At 41.7% G+C, this 18548-nt stretch overlaps 1 protein-coding gene across 1 annotated transcript in view; it reads left to right on the forward strand.

Moving 5' to 3' along the window:
- TTC7B (tetratricopeptide repeat domain 7B) overlaps positions 1 to 18548 on the forward strand; it is a 114776-nt gene that overhangs the window by 373 nt on the left and 95855 nt on the right. The window contains exons 2-3 of the mRNA XM_072338611.1: positions 17079 to 17233; positions 18327 to 18495. Of these exons, the coding sequence (XP_072194712.1) occupies positions 17079 to 17233; positions 18327 to 18495 (324 nt within the window). The remainder of the gene's footprint in view (positions 1 to 17078; positions 17234 to 18326; positions 18496 to 18548) is intronic.

Below are 18548 nucleotides of genomic sequence, written 5' to 3' on the forward strand. Positions count from 1 at the left end.
GCCGTCGGCGCCGGGCTCGGCAGGTGCAGCCGATGCGGGGCCTGCGGGTAGTCGGGGAGCGACGGGGCGGCGGTGGGGGCTCGGGGCCGGCAGCGGCTGCGGCGAGAGCCGCCATCGGTCGTGCTGGCGGCGTGGCCACCCGGTTCCCAGCGGCGGGATCCGCGCTCGCCGTGCGGGCTTGCAGGCGCACATGCTGCCGGTGTGCGTAACGCCCCGCGTGCCCTTCTACCTGTAATTCCTGCGCTGCTGTACGCGTCTGTAAATAGCACCTCTTACGAAGGCTTCCACTCCTGAGCTAAAAAGCAAGCCTCAGCAGTACGGTGCTGCTTCGTTTTGTCTCTCCTTAAAAACCGTGAATGATTTGCTTGGACCTTTGTTTTGTACATTGCTCACTTTTAAATGTTCGGGTAAAGGAGGTGAAAAGCAGCGCTTCCTTCTGAGGTGTGGGAATGGATTGGGAATGGATAGCGAACTGGGTGATGTTCTTCTCTTTGGCTGCAGTTCCTTAGCTTGTTTCATTCAGTGTTTGGGAAAAGGCGTGGGGATGGCGTCTGAGCTCACTTGTCTGAGGGTGCTGGGCCTGAGGGTGTTTATAGGGAGAAGTCAGGTCTGGGGAGATAGAGCCCGGGGTGTCTGCAGGGCTGCTAACAGGACAGAAGGTGGGGTGAGAGCTGGGGGCACCGGGAGCGGCTGCAGGGGCCTCATATGTGCAGGCAGAGGGAAAGCAGTGTGGTTTGGGTCTGTGGAAATGCAGATAGAGGAGTAAAAGCCTGAATCAACATAAAAGAGAAGAGAGAATTTAAGGCTGATGGGTTGCTAGTAGATGGACTTACATGCATTGGCCTTAAAAACAACTGAGCGATGATCCTGAAACACACTGGTATTATACTGGTTAAAAATAGTCATGAAGTGAAAGGTGAAAGGTATTACGTTTAGTTTAAGGACGTGCATTATTTAGTTGTAGCCTATGGACTACTTACAGATTGGTTCAAGTAAAGATATGTGCTTTTTGGCTGTCTGAGAAGATTATCTCTGGTTTAAGACACATGAAGGTGTCTCAGACAGGTTGGGACAGCTGGGCAGAAGATATCATTGGCAGTTTTCAGTTTACCTGACCTGAGTGCTTCTTACTCAGCTGAAGCACATCGGAGAAGACGAACTCACTGTACAGTGAGTATCCTGTTACGGTACCTTCCAGATTCTGTACCAGTTAAAGTACATAGTATTAGAGCATTTTCTGATTGCTAAAACATGCAGAAGTATCATCTGTGTTTATCCTCTCTTTCTGGTAGTGTAGAAATGGTTATATCAATATCTGAGGCTTCCAAGTTCTAGCTAAACGTGTCCATGGTAAATTAAGTGATAACAACGCTCCTCTTCTAATGGAGTAAGGCAGAAAGTACTTAATGAAAAGTATTTAATGAAGGATGTGCCTTTGCTGTTGAGGGTATCTAAATCTGCACGTTTGTGGTCTTGGTCCAGGTGTAGCTAATAGTCTGAAGGCCAAGCTTATCAGCTGGAGACACTACAGAGGGGCAGGGCCTCTGTTCTACCTGTGGAGATAGGTGAACTGAAAGATGTTTTGATCCATGTCCTGAGAACTTCACTTACTCCTTCTGCAGCAATGCTCAGTTTGGCAAACCAGCTGGGGCCTGATAGTAGAAGATGTTTTTGACTAAATGTAGAACATTTTGTTGTAAGAAGGATGTGAATGAGAGAGAAAGGAACTGGAAAGGGTCTTCCTTCTGTCCTTATGTCAATGTGTGGGACTGGCTCTCACTTTGGGATGTTGGAGTGTTTGAATGGGCTGTGAGTATTCCTGGGAACAGTGCTGGCTGCTGTTGGACACAGAAGGGAGGGATCTTTTGGGGAAGCCCTCTTATAATCCCTTCATTCCTACACTGCTTCAACAGAGCAGTCTGTTACTTCAGCAGTTACTGTTCCTCCTGTTACTGGAGTAGGACTTCTTTACTCCTTCTGTTTGAGAACTGACCATTTGTGGGTGAGAAAACTTGACAGAAATGTGACGAGACCACATTATTATTTGGGCTGTCTCACATGGGGACAGTGCTTTTCCCATATCAAGTCCTCTTGAAGCCTGCAACCTATTAAGGAAGAAATAACGTTGGCAGCTCCCACGGTGAAGCTTGCGTATACTGCATTAGGCAGTGTCTTGGAGAAGTGTGGTGCAGTATTTTGAGTGGGCTTAATTATTGCCTTGGTGGTTCTGCTCTGTGCTACTGATGGCTCCAATCTGTCTCCTTTTAAAACTGGGCGTCTGTTTGAAGTCAGTGGTTTAAATGTAAATGACAGCTTATGTAGGATTCCAGTTGCACAAAAATGGCACTTACTGGAGCTAATTTTTGTACCTGGATTATTTCTGAAAGGCTTTATAAACTTATGGAGGGCTTTCTGATAAACAAGGAAGGGAGATGTTAATGGGGTGGTCAGTGCCTTTGGTATTCTATCAGTAATAGTTGCAGCTTGGATCGTAGAAAGTGCTCTGTGACTTGCATTGGTTTTACACAAGGATAAATAGATGAAAGAAAGGTCTTTAACCTCACTCAGAATTGTTGGGCATGGAGCCAGTTTGTACTACATTTCTCCCCATCAGGACTGGGACTCAGCAGCAGTAATAACGCTCATGCTGTGCAACACAAATCTCTGTCTGAGCTCTTGCTTCATCAGCATGCTTGGGAAAAGGTCAGGCAGAACTGTGAGTTGAGGTGGGTTCTCCCTGGCTCACAGCAGGCACTCACCCAGCATCTCTGCAGCTCCCTTCCTTAGGGGGCTGGGACAGACCATAGGATAAACGGAAAAAGATGAGGATGTTGCTTACGAATTTCTACTGTGGACAAAACAGCCTCGATTTGGGGAAAATTTGTTGGTTAAAATAGGTTTGGACAGTAAGAAACAAAAACTCAGACACTAAAAGAACACTTTTCCTCATGCCTTTTCCCAGGCTGAGCACAGTTGGTGGGGGCAGTTCCTCTCTGCTCCTCCTTCCCATATTTCTCCTTTGCCCTGGTGCAGGCAGAGCCCTTCGGGGAAAACATCTGCTTCAGCCGGGGCTTCCCACAGACTGCAGCCCTTTGGGACGCATCTTCCTGCTCTGTGTTCTGCCTGGGCTGCAGTGACATCTGCTCTGGCACCTGGAACACCTCCTCCTACTGTGACCTTGGTGTTCCCTCTGCTGATTCTTGCTCTTTCTGTTCCCTTGTCTTTGCTGGTTTTTTGTTGGTTTCTTTTTTGCTCTTCCTTCAGCACGTTTTCCCGGAGATGCTGCCAGCTTGTCCTGCAGTGGGTCACTGGGCCCAGCTCTATCTGGCCTCCTCTCACAGGGGCCACCCCTGCAGTCCCTGTGCTGCCAGCACCTTGCCACCCACACCCCATGTGGAGGGATTTATAAAGCTTGCAGCAGCTGCCACAGAAATCACCGAGCTGCTCTCAGGCTGATGGAGGTGAGGCAGTGGGCTGCCTGTGGGCTGCTTGGTTGTATCAAAGATGCCTGTCCTCTAACTCCACATCCTGAATGTGACTTATTGAGTGGAATGGAAATGAACCCCAAGTTGCTAGAAATAAAAATGAAAGTATTTTTCACTAAGGAAGCTTTGTGTGGGTTCCCCAGTAGTTTAACTAAGTGGAAAAAAGAAAAAGGTCTTTCTGAGAAAGTGACCTAAACTTTGTTAGTTTTGCCTGCCATAGCAAATGAACAGTATGGTGGTGAAGTGCTGTCCTGGGAGTTGGGAAAAGCTCCAAGTACACGATTGCTTGTTTGCAGTTTATTGGAGGAAATAAAGCAGTACACGTTGGACACTTCATATTATCCAGAATGTATTTTAAAATGTGCCCACAATTGGAAGGCATCAGCTGTGCGATTCCTTTCTATTTGAGACCGTTCTGAATGGGCTACTGATTAAGTAAAGGCATTAATATACAGGAGAAACGTGAACAACTTTGTCTTGCTAAATTTGATTGGCATCAAACCCTCAGTTGTATGCATGAAGTGCAAGGGGCTTTATATTTTTATTTTTTTAATGAAAAGCTTGATTTTAAGAGAACTTTAAACTCGCTGTTCTCCAATGTTGGGAAATAAGATTTATGAAATACCAGCAATGATTTTTTTTTCAGTAAACTCAGTGTAACGTGTTGGTCTTGCAGGCAATTTGTGTATTTTATTGCAGAGTTCATGTCGATGAGGATTTGATTTTTATTTGTATCAGTACTTCTAATGAGATTGCTGTGGCCTTCATGGTTTTGGGAATGGGGGCTTTCCGAGTGCCTGGGATTCAGTGGAGCTCAAATGTTTGTTTTGGAAATCAGTGGTAACATTTCAAAGCTGCTTTGTGTCACAAATATATGATGAAACAGTCACATCTGAAGGGAAGTGGCTGTGATGGACGTCTGCATGAAGGCTGCAGCTGCTCAGGGTGTTCTCAGAACATCAGTGCTCAAATGCGTTTTCCTTCCTTTGAAACCTCGGGTCAGTTCAGAGATGAGCTGAATGGGTGAAATAAATAACCTGTGAATGAGCAGGGATGCTTCCGGCCTTGTTTTGTTGATGCAGTCCACACGTGACCTTGCTCAAGTTCAGTGAGGGCTGTATCTGAAAAGGCTCCGAGGAGGTGAATTTGAGAAGTTCAAGCAAAGGAGAGCGATGTAGAAACCTTTGCTGATGTGAAATATTGCATTACTGTAGGGGAAGAATGCACGCCCCAGGAGTTTGCTGATCTGTATGCTGCCAAGAGCATTGTGACATTGCCATGAAAATAGAACATTACCCGTAGCTATCAAGTTTGGTGATGGAAATACTCCATCTTTTTAATGTGCTGCTTGCTTGCCATTGAATTTCTTACTATCTTACTCCCTCATTTTCTTTGGTTTGTTTTGTTATCTTTTCCTTTTGTTCTCAGCAGTTTGTTTCTGTAGTTTGTCTTTCTTCCCCTTCAGCCTTGCAGAGTCAGGGAGCAGGAGGGGTTAGGAGCAGAGTAACTGGAAACAAAGGGCCAGGAAGGATTTTCCTTGTTCGTTCTTTGCGTGTCGCTTTCTGTGCCTTTTCTTTCTAGATCTAAGATCTAAGTAGGAAGTAAGAGTAGAAATGCCTTACCAGTTTTCACTTGTTTTGATCTCTTGTAAAATGTAAGACCTCAGATATATGTTTAAAACTTACCCTCGCAGTAACCCAGGGTTTTCTAAACTTCTTAGGACTCTTGCCCTGCTTCGGTGTTTATCAAATTTGTTTGTTTGTTTTGTGCATACAGTTTGAAAGCAGTTTATACATGCAAAGCTTTCTGAAGAAATCTGTGTCTCTCATGGAGAAGTTTGCAGAGCACGGTGCGACGTCCATTGGCATCCCCACAGAATGCAGTCCTCTCTTTCTTTGTGGTCTTTCTTGTCTTCCTTCTTGCATTTGCTGATGTATTTTCAGAACAAACATTCTAAGGGCACACATTTTTCTGAATGAAGAGGAAATGTGGTGGTGGTGCTTAGATGTGTTGCCTTATTTTTGACAGACAGCTTTGTTTCTTCAGATAGCCAGGGGTGTTACAGCAGTGTGAGTGATGATATAGACCTGCTGCTTGTATTCCAAATGCCTTATCATCTGGAAGAGAAAGTGCTGGCCTAGGCAGCCCGATTTCACAAGTAGCCAAGCTGGTCTAACACCTTACTGCTGCTGCTGGAGGAGTTCTTCCTGCTTTTGCACCTTTGCACCTTCCCTCTGCAGTTTCTCCTCTTAGATGTTTGTGCCTCTGCCTTGCGTTGGAGAACAGCAGAGGTGGCTCTTACTGTGCTGGGCCGGCAGAAAGCCGGGTGCCCTGTCTGGTTTAGCTCTTGGCTGCTGAGCTCAGCCGCCTCCTGGGGCCTGCCGTGGGTAGCAGCAGGTGGAGCAGCAGTAGGCAGAGCAGAGGGAGAGGTTTTCTTCTTGGCCGCTGCACTGTCAGCAGTCCTTCCACTGTGTGGAAGTGTGAAATTGGTTTAAATAAAGTGAACTTGATGCTGCTGGGTGTTCAGAGCTCGTTGCTGTTTGTGTTGATCTCTAAGGAATTACTTGTATTATACATGTAACTGTTAGAGAAACATCATTCAAAACTGCTAGGCTGGGCTGGCTACGCTGTTTCTTTAAAAGTTACAAGAAGGAGTAATAGCTTGACTCATCCGTGTGTTAAAGCTGCCTCAGATTCCTTTTGGTTAATTCAAGGGTTAATGTTGGGTCAGAAGATCCTTAACTGTGCCAAATCTGGGCCCTTCCTCCATCCCCCTTGTCTGTCTTGTAAGTAAGCAGATATAAAAATTTGATGGTTACATTCTTTGCAGTTGTGTCTGCACTGAACACTATTTAATCAGGAGTGACTGGAGACAACAACCAGGTGAAAAGCAGCTTAGCAGAATATCTATAAATTGGAGGACATCTGTCCAGTGGTGCAACATTTGTTGGTGGCAAAACCTGTAATTGTTTCTGCTGCTGCCTCTGGAGAAAGAGCTCAGTCTTTGTCTTTTCTCTGTCAGCACACCTATGACAGTAAGCCACAGTAAGTTTCTGCAGGTTCCCAGCCTGCTAATGATATATGGATTATAAAATCCATAAAATCTATAATACTGTAGTAGGAAGAAAGCTTTTACTTTAAGCACTTGGTTGTTACGAAGTTTCTCTACCCATAGTAGTAGTCTAAAGATATGGCATGTTAACAGAGATGACACAGAAATTCTACTTCTGATGAAGCTGCTCTTCCACAGCTGATGTTTCTGCTACGTAGGTGATGAAGCAAAGGAAGAGTTTTGAACAGTATGCTTATGTCTGGGGAAGGGAGGATCAGGACTTGATTATAGTATATACTTGTGGGGGGTTGTTTTTCATAATGAAGGTAGGTTTTGGGTGCTTCATCTGCACTGAAAGGAAGGAGGAAATAAGAGAAGACTTTCATGGTTCAGTATTTGCAGAACTGTTGAAGTTAATGAAGAGTTGTCTTTTTACCTGTAATCTGAAATCGCACTGTGGTGTTCTGTTTTTCTAGCTGCCTCAGCTGGAGTTAGAGCTTCCACGTGATCAGAGGGAAATCTCTTTGCCATAATGGGGAGAAATGCTTGGCATCAATCGAGGCATTAAGGCATTTGTTTTAGAGCCAGACTGGGGGAGAGGTAAAAATGGGAGACATAAAACTTGAAAACAGCGGACTTTAAAAAAGTTGCTAGAAGATGCTTTCTGTCTTAAACGTTGTGATTGTTTGTCTGAGACAAGCATCTCTGATAGTGACAAGCATAGGTTATAAACTTCCGAGTATTGAAGCTTCCCTGATGGGCCCTGTGGGGGTGGAAGGAGGACAAGATGAGGCTTTCTGTGGCTGTCTGGCACTGGTGGGTGGTGAAGAACTGCCGCATCTCCTGTAGTGGGTAGCACAGGCTCATCTGCATGCTTTCGTCTGAGCTTTGGGCATTGGATCGTCCCCTGGAAGAAAAACGCCCATCTTCTGGCCTGGCAAACAATCCACAATTAACATGGAGAGATGGCCAGACCTCTAACTGATGAGGTTTAGGAGTTAAGGAGGTGTGCTTGATGGATGTAAAGCTGGGTGGAGTCAGGATCTCCTCTATCTCTTCATTCTTCTTTTTGATCAGCTACTTTTATTCCTTGACTTGAGAGAGCAGAAGTTGAATTATGTTGTTGTCATCTCACATTTGCTGCCGTGTGGCTGTTTGGATGAGGGGACTCTGCCGCTGTGACATGCTCTGGTTTTGCCTTCCATTTAAGCATTCACTAGAGTCTTCTTTTGCTTAGGAGCAACAGGAAAAGTGGCTTCTCCTTTAAGACAAAACATGACAAGAAGCAAGATTAAAAGGAATTTCTATCTGCCACGGCATGTGCATTTCCTGTTTTTTAAATCCTTCTTTGATTACTTTTGTAAGCTAAGCTAAATATAAGAAAAAGCTATTTTTTAAATGATTCTCCCTTGGTATGATAATTCCTAGAAGAAAATCTGTGATCAAATACAGACACATACTTTCTGTTCCCAGTTAAACACACAAAGATCATAATCATGATGGTGAAGGTTCTGCTTGCCATGCTTCTCAGATACAAACTATGTTATCTTTTCTTCTGCTCTGGAGTGTGTTCACAGAAGGGCAGTGAAGCTGGTCTGGAACACAGGTTTTATGAGGGGTGGCTGGAGGAACTGGAATTGCTCAGTCTGCAGAAGATGAGGCTCAGGGGAGGCCGTATCACTCTACAACTACCTGAAAGGAGATTGTGGCGAGGTGGGGGTTGGTCTCATCTCCCAGGTAACAGCGATAGGAGCAGCAATAGCTGCCCAGGGAGGTGGTGGAGTCATTGTCCCTGGGGGCATTTAAGGAAAAAATAGCAGTTGTACTGAGGGACATGTTTTAGTGGGGAAATACTGATGGTAGGTGGGTGGTTGGACTAGATGATCTTAGAGGTCTTTTACAAATGTTATGATTCCTGATTCTGTGAGTCTTGGCTTTGTATTTCACTTGACTGAATGGGCCAAGTTTAATTTAAACATTCACACGTCAATAATCTAGAAGATGAACTGTGGTTGTCCTGGATTGTTATTTACTGTTCTGATGATCTTAATACTTCACAAAACCTAAGACCCGGAATTCTTATTTAAATGGCAGAAAAAGAATATCATTTGAAGTTGTTGTTGAAGTTCTTCTAATATACGCCCTCAGTGCTTGTAGTGTCGCTGTAGGAGAAAGCTTGCTTAATCTGTAAGTGTATGTATAAATACTCAGGGATTTTGTAATATTTTTCTTCAGGTTTGGGATGTCAAAGAGGGTAATTGCATAGATGCTATGGAACTGCACAGTAAAAGGGTTCCATTCTCTCTGTGTGCTTTAGAGTCAGAGGAATGAGTAACTGTGTATAATTAAAGGTGCTAATGTGTAGAATTAAATTCTTTTGAACGGCTGACAGTGTATATTGTGCTTCTAGTTTCCACATGTGTAAGGCTGACCAGACAAGATCTTGCTGGGTTCTGCTTTGGATCAGCTGCAATTGGACAATATGACCTCCAGAAGCCCCTTTCCACCTCAGTCATCCAATGGTTCTGTGAATCCTTACTACTTAAGATTCAGTAATAAAATTATAAGTAGCATGTTTATATCTATGTATCATTTTTACTTTCTTTAATGTAAACTTTCATATAAATGTGACATTTAGCTGGTTAGAGTTACTTGTTAACATTCCTCATCAAGTACAGCTGCTGCTCTGAATGGGGTGCATAGGTCACAAACAAAACAAATGTCTTTAAGTCTATGGTCAACTATATTCAGAAACATGAGTTTTATGCCACTTCTGAAATCAGCTCTGGATCCAAGATTTTCAGATCCTCCTCTTTGGAAGAAAGCTCCATTTCAGAGTGTTCTTCTTAATAAACATACTCTGGAATGTCATGAGGTTTTTCTTCAGCTGTTTTTACAGAAGCTTTTCTCAGAAACATTTGTCCAATTAACATTTGGATCAGTTGACCTCTTTGGGGAGCAGTGCCTTTAGAGAGAACAAGAGGAGTTTCCCTTCTCACTCCATGCTAGTTTCCCTCTCGGAAGACTTCAAGTACCACAACAGATATTACAAGGCAGGAATGCCGGAATCTCACACATCAACTTATGGTCCCATTTGGGGTACTGAACACTGGAAATCTCACACATGTTCTCTTTACCCCTCTGGCACCTTATTCACCTACTTTTTCTTTTTCTTTTTTTCTCTTTTTTCTTCCCATTTTTTGCATTCTGGAGCTAAGCGTGGTGTTCTGCCTCTTCTTTCTTGCTCTGACAACTTCCCACTTCATCTAATTGATCTCCCCTCTTTCAGTGTCTTCATTTTCAACTAATGATAATGATAATCTTTCAGTTTCAACATATTCAGGTAATTATGCTGCTTAAGAGACTAAAATATGTTACCTAAAATATTGGAGATCTTGTTGGGAAGAAGGTGAAATGATGCAGTGTGCTTTAGCTTTGTTATCTGCTTACTTACAAAGGAAGATTAATTCTTGCTTGGCTGGTCACCTCAGATTCTGTAGCTAGTTTGCTCTGTTTTCTATTCCTAAATACTTTCTATTCAAATTCATATCCTCAGGGGTTGAGTTTTGAGCCTCTTTGCTTAAATCTTTGTGGTAGGAGATTTTATCCTAATTCTGCACATTTTTCTTTCAGCTGCATAGTTCAGAAGAGGGTGAAACGGTACTAAAAATACTTCTTCTAATCTATCATCATTTGGCATCTAAAAAAGAAAGCACTAATTTTTGGTTGTTTCCTGCCCCATACTCCTGCTGGCTTTAGAAGTTGAGCTTTGTAAGGTGTAACTATTTTTGTTAGCACAGTATTGTGGATCTTCTTGCTGGTGCTCCACAGTAGTATGCTGCAGATGTTGAGTTGTGGAGGAATGCTGTGTGCCTAGAGCCTTGATACCAGGAGCTGGGCTACTGATGGCTGCTGCCAGAGGGGGGTTAGCAATTGCAAGAGGCACTTCCTTGTGCTATTAAAAATACAACTGAAGTAAATAATTAATGTGTCCTTCTAAATTTTATGTTTTCTTTATGAATATTAAGAACAGTTTATAAGACAGAAAAATTGGAGTTGTGTGGCCTAGGTAGCATTTTATTTGTTTTTAATCCAAGACTGTTGAACCAGAGTTCAACACTTTAACTAAACAGTTATTTACTACTCTGTAGAACAACAAGTAGCAGATTGATTCATTATATTGGAAGCACTTGATCATTCACTATTTTTTTCTTGGCGTACTGTGGAATTAAGTAAAATGTTACAGTCACCTGTTGGAAAAGGAATGTGCAGGTGAGAGAAACAGCTCCTGTTCTGTATTCAGTTTTTGCTCAAATTGTTGTTGTTTGAGCTGTGCTCAGTGCAGCCATTCTTTACCTTTTCTCCTAAAGGTACTCGTAGAAAGGAATTTAGCAAGCGGTTTTCCTGCCACATAGCCTGCTAACAGCCCTCTGCTCTTCAGCAAACACCTTGAGATTACAGTAGCATTCTTCAGAAGACTGATTGTGTTATATTTTATTATGTAATTCAGTGGAATACTGAAGACAAGACAGACAATAGCAAGTCTTAAACTAACAGCAGTAAGCATTCGTCATCCGTGATCCAGGATAATTCTGTTTTCTTTTCTGCGAACGCTTTGGATCTCGTTGTTGTGATAAGAATTCTGTTTCAAAAAGTAAATGTTAAAACTCAAATTACAGAGCAGCTGCCACGATATTTTTAGCTACTGCCTTACAAAGATATGTTAGTGTTGTTTTGTTCTCCTGTCTTTATGCCAGCCTTTAGTCTTGTTTTTAAGGTGGTCAAGGTTAATAAGTATTACAGAAAGGGATAACTGTGCTCATGCAAGGTTCTTCTCAGGATGCTTCGTATGAGCATATCTAAGCTGAAAGAAAACAGCTGGCCTGTCTAGAAGCATTCAGATTTTTTTTTTGCTTTTCCTTTCTGTGCTAACATGGATTATTTTACCTAAAGCATCCTTCAGTTTGACTTGGATTTCTGAGGTGTTCAGACTTGTCTCTCATTATAACAGACTTCTCTTCGGTCAGGTTCCCTAGGGCAGTGGGCACAGCCCCAAGCTGCCAGAGTTCACACAGAGTCTAGACAATGCTTTCAAACATAGGGTCTGAAATTGGGTGATGCTGTGTGGAGCCGGGGTTGGACTCAGTGATCCTTGTTGGTCCCATCCCTTCCAGCTCAGGACATTCTATGATTCTATAGTTGAAGGCAGAGGATTTCATATTAGAGAAGTAGATAGTATCAGTGATTCTGTAGGGGGCAATCTGGGGCATCCTTCCTCACTCAGGAAATTGTTCTGCTTTGCGGTTGTGATGCATAATGTAGTTATTGTTGATGGACTCTTTATCACAAAAATGTATGAATACTCTCCTTTGATTCTATATTGATCTAAAAGTATCTCAGTTTTCTGAAAGTGACAAACCAGTTTCAATACATGAAAACCCTTTACAAACAGGTTTTCCTTCTGAGTCATCTGTTTAGATGAAACAGAGCTAGGCTTCAAGGTGTGTAATATCTATCTGCAGTTTAATTGTTTATGATGTGTTTCATAGAAGAACGTAATCGAGATAGCTCACTGTGCTGAAAGAAAAAGCAAGTTTTTCCTCAAACATTACTTACATTATTTCAGGATTATTTAAGGAATATTCAAAACTGATTGAAATCACTCTGCTAGAGCTATGGTATGCAATAAATGGTTTGCTTTAGAAATGTCTGTCTAATTGGAACTTTGAACCTCCGTGGTGCTTTTAACAATCTTATTTGCACAAAACAGTTGCCATGTCTCAAGCTAATGCTTTGTCAATAGAGCCTCCTTTCAGACATAGTTTAATTCAAGACTATACTGCCAGTTTCTCGCCTTGACTCATTGACTTCACAAATGAGTGTCTCAATAAAGACCAAATCCTGCTTTGCAGTATTTTTTATGATTTGCGTTCTGTGATGAGTGGTCTTCTCATGTTAGTCATCAGCAGCCGCGCACGTGGAGCAGTTCTATGATGAAAGCCAGTCATTGCTCCTCTCACAGCACTGTCTCGTGTTCTATAGCTGTGGTACGGGGAAAGGGGGTGTTGTGCCATATGTGGATGACCTGGAATAACAGTTTCTGTTTTGATGTTCAATCAGGCCTATGTATAAGTTACAGCTGTTGTTTTCTCCTCTCCAATCTTTTCTCTGAAAGAAAGCATGTGTAATTCATGTTGCTGCAGTGTGACTATCTCTAGCTAGTGTATGGGTTCTTAGCTTTCTTAACTTGCACCAGTGATGGGAACAAAATATCAGGGTGTTGCAGACTACTTTGATTCCCATGTTCAGGTATCTGGATGGTTTCTGAGTATACACCAGCGTGCATTTAAGGCTTTGGTCTCATTCGTTTCTTATTAGAGGTGGCACTTTTTTAAGAGACATTTTCAGAGGGAAGAAACTTAGGGTAGAGGGGATGGAGAGGGAAAAGAAGGGATAGAGAGAGGGGTGCTAAATTAAATTTTCCAGAGGCAACACAGAATCACAGAATGATCTGGGTTGGAAGGCACCTTTGAGATCATCTAGTTCTAACCTGCCTGTCGTAGTCAATGATTAGACCAGATTGCCCAGGGCCTCATCCAGCCAGGCCTTAAACACCTCCAGGAGTGGGGCATCCACAGCTACTCTGGGCAGCCTGTGTCAGCACCTCACCTACCCCCGAGTAAAGGATTTTTTTTCTTTAGGTTCTGGAAGGAAGGCTGCTATGAGCTCCCTCTGGAACCTTTTCTTTTCCAGACTGCACATTCCCACCTTCCTCAGCCCATCTTTGTAGGAAAGGTGCTTCAGGCCTCTGGTCATCTTTGAGGCCCTCTCTCAACCCTGATGGGTCCATGTCCTTTGTGTGCTTGGAGCCCCAGGGCTGCAAGCAGTACTGCAGGAGGGATCTCACTAAGGTGGAGTGGTACAGTCTCCTCCCTTCCCCTGCTGATCACACTGCTTTTGTTGCTGCCCAGGATACATTTGGCTTTCTGGTCTGCAAGTGCACATTGCCAGCTAATGTTGAGCCTCTCGTCAGTCAATACATCCAAGTCCTTTAGTAAGAGTGATGGCTTCAGCTCTTTAATAGTCCTCATGCCTCAGGGGATGTATTTCCTCATGTAGCAGTAAAAGGTTATTTTTCTTTTCCTTAAAGTCTAACTGTTCTTCAAGCTGTCTACTAATCTAACATAACCTTCCCAAACCAGTTGTTTCACATGATTCTGTGACAATTTCACCATTTGCATGAACAAAATATCTCTTCCAACTCTTGTATGATTTTCTCATGTGCGGTTATCTTTATTTATTTATTTATTAATAACCTGCTCCTCCACAAAGAAACTGTTGTATTTGACCTAAAGAAATGCGTCCCACTGGAAGGTAGGCCAGGACTATTGAGACCTGCTATAAAGGAACACATACAGCAGGGATGTCCGAGTTTCTTTTTGGGCATTTTTGTAATTCTTGTACTTGAAGTGTTGAAGAATGTCAGTGGTAGACCTTGCTGTTTTGATAGATATAAATCAGGGAGGAATTACCTACTTAAGTATCAACCTTTTAAAGCTTAAATGTATTGACATGTTTTCATCCACTTTTTAGCCATTGCTTAGCTTTAAAAATGTAATTAAGCTGAATTCATCCCAGTTGTTCCTCTCCAAAGTAGGATGATACTGTGCTGACATCAAGTATTATTTTTAAGTCCCACTCTTACTTTTCCTTCCCTTTTTAAAGTGTTGAGAGGCTCATAAACAGAAATCGCGTACTAAGTGAGAACACTTGGGAGTATTCCAAATGTTATTAGTAAAATGCCTTCACTGAAAGGACCTTTCAGTGCCTATTCTTTGCAGGGCCAAGAAAAAATTCCTGCTCTGAGGAATGGTTTTGTGGGTTTGGAGTGATCTCTGTGCCCCTTTCACACAGCACATTAGATTCTTTACACTAAATTCTAACCTGAACTGCATTGCTATATAAGAGCAACTATCTTTTCTGTACAAGTAATTTACACGCTTTGATTTCCAGAGAGGCAGAGCAGTTGGAGAAGGTTCAGTCCTACAGAATGGGATGTGAAGTCTATCTGAGCAGGGTAATGCTAGACATAATACCTGATTTTTTGTTTTTCTTTTTACTTGTTTATGGTAATGCACTGGCAATGCTAATGAAATGTGAAATTTGGTATGAGACTGTAACAAGGGGGATTAGGTATGAGATGGTAGATCTAGATTGGGTGCATTTTGTATCTCATTTAGATACATCTCTTTGTCTTTCAAATGACCAACATTTTCGATAAGGTAAATCAAAACTGTGTACAGAGGACCTCATTGTTGTGAGGGTAAATTGAGGGGAGTTTTAGGCAAAACTGAATACCTGAGAAGGTGTAAAGGTGTTCTTAAAAGAAGTGTAGATTAAAGCATGACACTTTGAATTACTTGGTGTAGTTTCCTCTAAACATGAGATGACCACCAAAAGTATCAGGAGAAACTTTTTGGTGGGCAGAGGAAGGGAACTGTTACTGCAAACCTGAGTCTGGCAACTGCATTCTGAAAACTAAGCAGGGTGATAACCAGGCTGCATACATGGCTTGTCTCATCTTCATTTGGAAACTGAGATCTTTCCATTCTGTGGTACTGTTTAAACAATTAAACTTGAGTGGGTACAGTTGAGAACATATAAACATCCAGATCGCCATGGATATAATTCCCAGAATGTCAGATTAAAATTGTAAGTGGAAAAATAACAAATCCCTTGATATCTTCGCTATTTGTCAGGACTCTTAAACTCTCATGGAGAAATGTAGAAATTTTAGATTTAAAAATGATCAGTAAGCTAATGTTTTTCATGGAAGTTTTCTCCTAGATTTTTGTCTTTTTAGCTGATAGGCCATTACAGGACAGAACTGGTCTTTGTGGCTTACTGTATAATGGCATTGTATGTAGGTCACGTATAGTAGTCCAATAGACACAGTACTGAGATTTGCTGTACTTAAATACAAGCTAATGTTGACGTATTTATACTTGCTGAAGGAAGGTTTTTTCTGCTACATCAGTGCTGAGTTGTGCTTATCTCGGCCTTTCCATGCCTTCCCACAGCCTCTGCGGATAGTGCTAAAGGGCATGGGGCTGTCAGCAGTTTCCTGATTGCCAGCATTTTGCCTTCTCCGTTTTTAAAAGTCTATTTTACTTATTTATTTTCAATTAATATTTGTGTATGCAGCCACTGTTTGCAAGACATAATATGGTATTTTCAAGTCCCAGATAGTGAGGTGATGATGTTTATAGCTCTCTTTTCACTAGAAGAAGAATTGAATGTTTCAGCAAAATATGTTTGATCATCCTGGATAGGCACGAGGTAGAGGATGACCACTTTCTTGAATTTCAGTATTACACACTATCTCCAGAAGTGATGGTGTGTCTCTTAAGGAGAAAGATGAGAAATAGAATGCCACACTGAAGATGTGAGATGGCTGGAGCCCAAACAAGATCTGAGTGATAGCTATGTTCTTACAGCCCAAGTATGAATAATGACCAGAAACATTCTGGGTGACATCCTCTTTACTCTACACCGGTGAGACCTGACCTGGAGTATTGCATCCAGATGTGGAGTCCTCAGTACAGGAGAGAAATGGACCTGATGGAGTGTGTCCAGAGGAGGGCCACAAAAATGATCCAAGGGATGGAACACTCCTATAAAGACAAGCTGAGAGAGCTGGGGCTGTTTGACCTGGAGAAGAGAAGGCTGCAAAGTGACCTGATACTGACCTTTCAGTATCTAAAGGAGAGCTGTAAAAAAGTACGGGACAGACTCATCAGCAGGGTCTGTTGTGGTAGGACAAGGGGAAATGGTTTCAAACTAAAAGAGGGGAGATTTAAATTAGAGTATAAGAAAAAAGTTTTTTACGATAAGGGTAGTGAAGTACAAGCACAGAGAGGTGGTGGATGCCCTGTCCCTCAAGACATTCAAGGTCAGGCTGGATGGGGCTCTGAGCAACTTGATCTGGCAGTAGGTGTTTGTGTTCACTGCACTTGAGTTGGACTAGATAACCTGTAAGGGTTCCTTCCAATTGAGATGAATATTGGATTCTATGACACGCAATATGGAACTTGTGGCAAAAAATAAATAAATCCCTTATCTCTGTGTTCATACTTAAAACCACAAGGTTTCAAGGCGTTTTATGAAATGGTATTTTTTGTTAAAATGAGTATTAGAAATGAATTATTAAAAATTCAGAATGCTACAGTATCCATATACATATAAATGTTTTGTAATAAGAAGAGTACAGGCTTCAGATTAATGCTCTGATTCATTATAGCTTAGGACATAAGACACTTAAATCTACAGTGGTGGGCATGTAAAAGATAAATTGAAAAGTAAAATGAAGTACCCATATGATATGTTAAATCTAAGTAGTTGACTCTATGCTTGTTTTAGATTGTATTTAAAATTCAGGTCTGGAAATTTTCAGTGGAGGCAATGGTAAGTACACTGCAATATTAGTGAAACAAAATGGTTTATAGTTTTTCATGTTGTTATTTTTTAAAATCTATTTGCAGATGATATGGCAGAACTTCTTCTTGGAGAGTCCAAACTAGAACAGTTTTTGAAGGAAAATGCTCTTAAACAGAGCAGTAGTCCACGGGGCCCCCGGCCAAAGCTAACTGAGGTCAGGAAGCATCTAACAGCAGCACTTGATAGAGGAAACCTGAAGGTAAGTTGGTCAGCCTGGGCAAGAATTAGAAAAGTTGAAATTGACTGGATTATTTTGCTGATTATGGAGAAAAAAAAAACAATGGAATAATCTTGTTTCTTGTTTTATTGTTATTCCCATCATTGGTGCCATGCTATTTTGTGCCTGTTTCTTCATGGATCTCCATTCACATAAGTTTTTTGCCTTCTTTTGCTAGAAGAACAGGAATATTCTCATTGACTTCTTGAAGGCTTACATGAGGATCTTGCAGATTGTTTTGTGGAAGTTTTACCTGGAGTACATAACTAAATCGTTCTTTGCAGTACATTAAAAAGAAATGTTATAAATATGAAATATTTGACTAATTTCTGTGATAGCCTCAAAAGTACTCAGGAAAGGTTTCTTAAGTTATGTTTGTGGAGAAAAGTGAGGTTAATACTTGAGAGGAATAATTAAGTCACTTTTTTTTATATTAGCCATTCTATTCCTTTGATTAATTACTGCCATAGCTACTCTATTGCTTATTGTTTCTATATTCATGGCCATCTCTTGAGAGATGAGAACCATGCTTTACAGTCATCTGTCACTTCTTATTTGGTGTTTTCTGTGATTCTTTTTTTTTTCTTCCATTCTTCCACGAGTCCTTTTCTGAAGAACTTCATCCTACCTTCACACTCTGGGATTGTGCAAATTATGTAAATACTTAGGCCTTAGAGCACACTTTAAGTTTTGACAGTATGTTGCACTTATGTGTTGGAATCATTGGAGAGGTGGTAATGCTAGGTTGCCTTTAAATAGTTTTGTCACCTGGCAGAGCTGGAACTTAATAGAGAGGTATTTCTCTTTCACATGTGAGTAAACACATGACAGTGTGAAATGTCTGATAATGCTTTTCACTAGCTTGATGGCATATGACTAAATGACTTCAACCCCTGCTTCAAGGTTCCCTAATGTTACATGGAGTTAGAATTCTGGTGGGCTTTTGCTCTCTTGCAAAAAATCTACTTGGGGTTTTCATGGTGAATATATTCAGAAAACAGGCCAAATAACTGTCAGAAATAATTCGATGTGTTTTGACTGGGAATAAAAACTTTCTTATTCCTATTCCTTCTAGCCAGAATTCTTACAAGAGGCTAACCTACTTATGGCCAAGTTGAACTATGTGGAAGGTGATTACAAGGAAGCTCTGAACACATATGCCAGAGTTGGAGTTGATGATTTGCAGCTAGCTGCTGTGCCACCATATAGGTTACGGATGATTGCTGAAGCATATTCTACTAAAGGTAAGATTACTCTTTCTGGTACATTAATGTGGAACAAGTATTTAAAAAGTTAC

The sequence above is a fragment of the Excalfactoria chinensis genome, chromosome 5 (genome assembly GCF_039878825.1).
Source record: "Excalfactoria chinensis isolate bCotChi1 chromosome 5, bCotChi1.hap2, whole genome shotgun sequence".
In the NCBI taxonomy this organism is placed as follows: Eukaryota; Metazoa; Chordata; class Aves; order Galliformes; family Phasianidae; genus Excalfactoria; species Excalfactoria chinensis.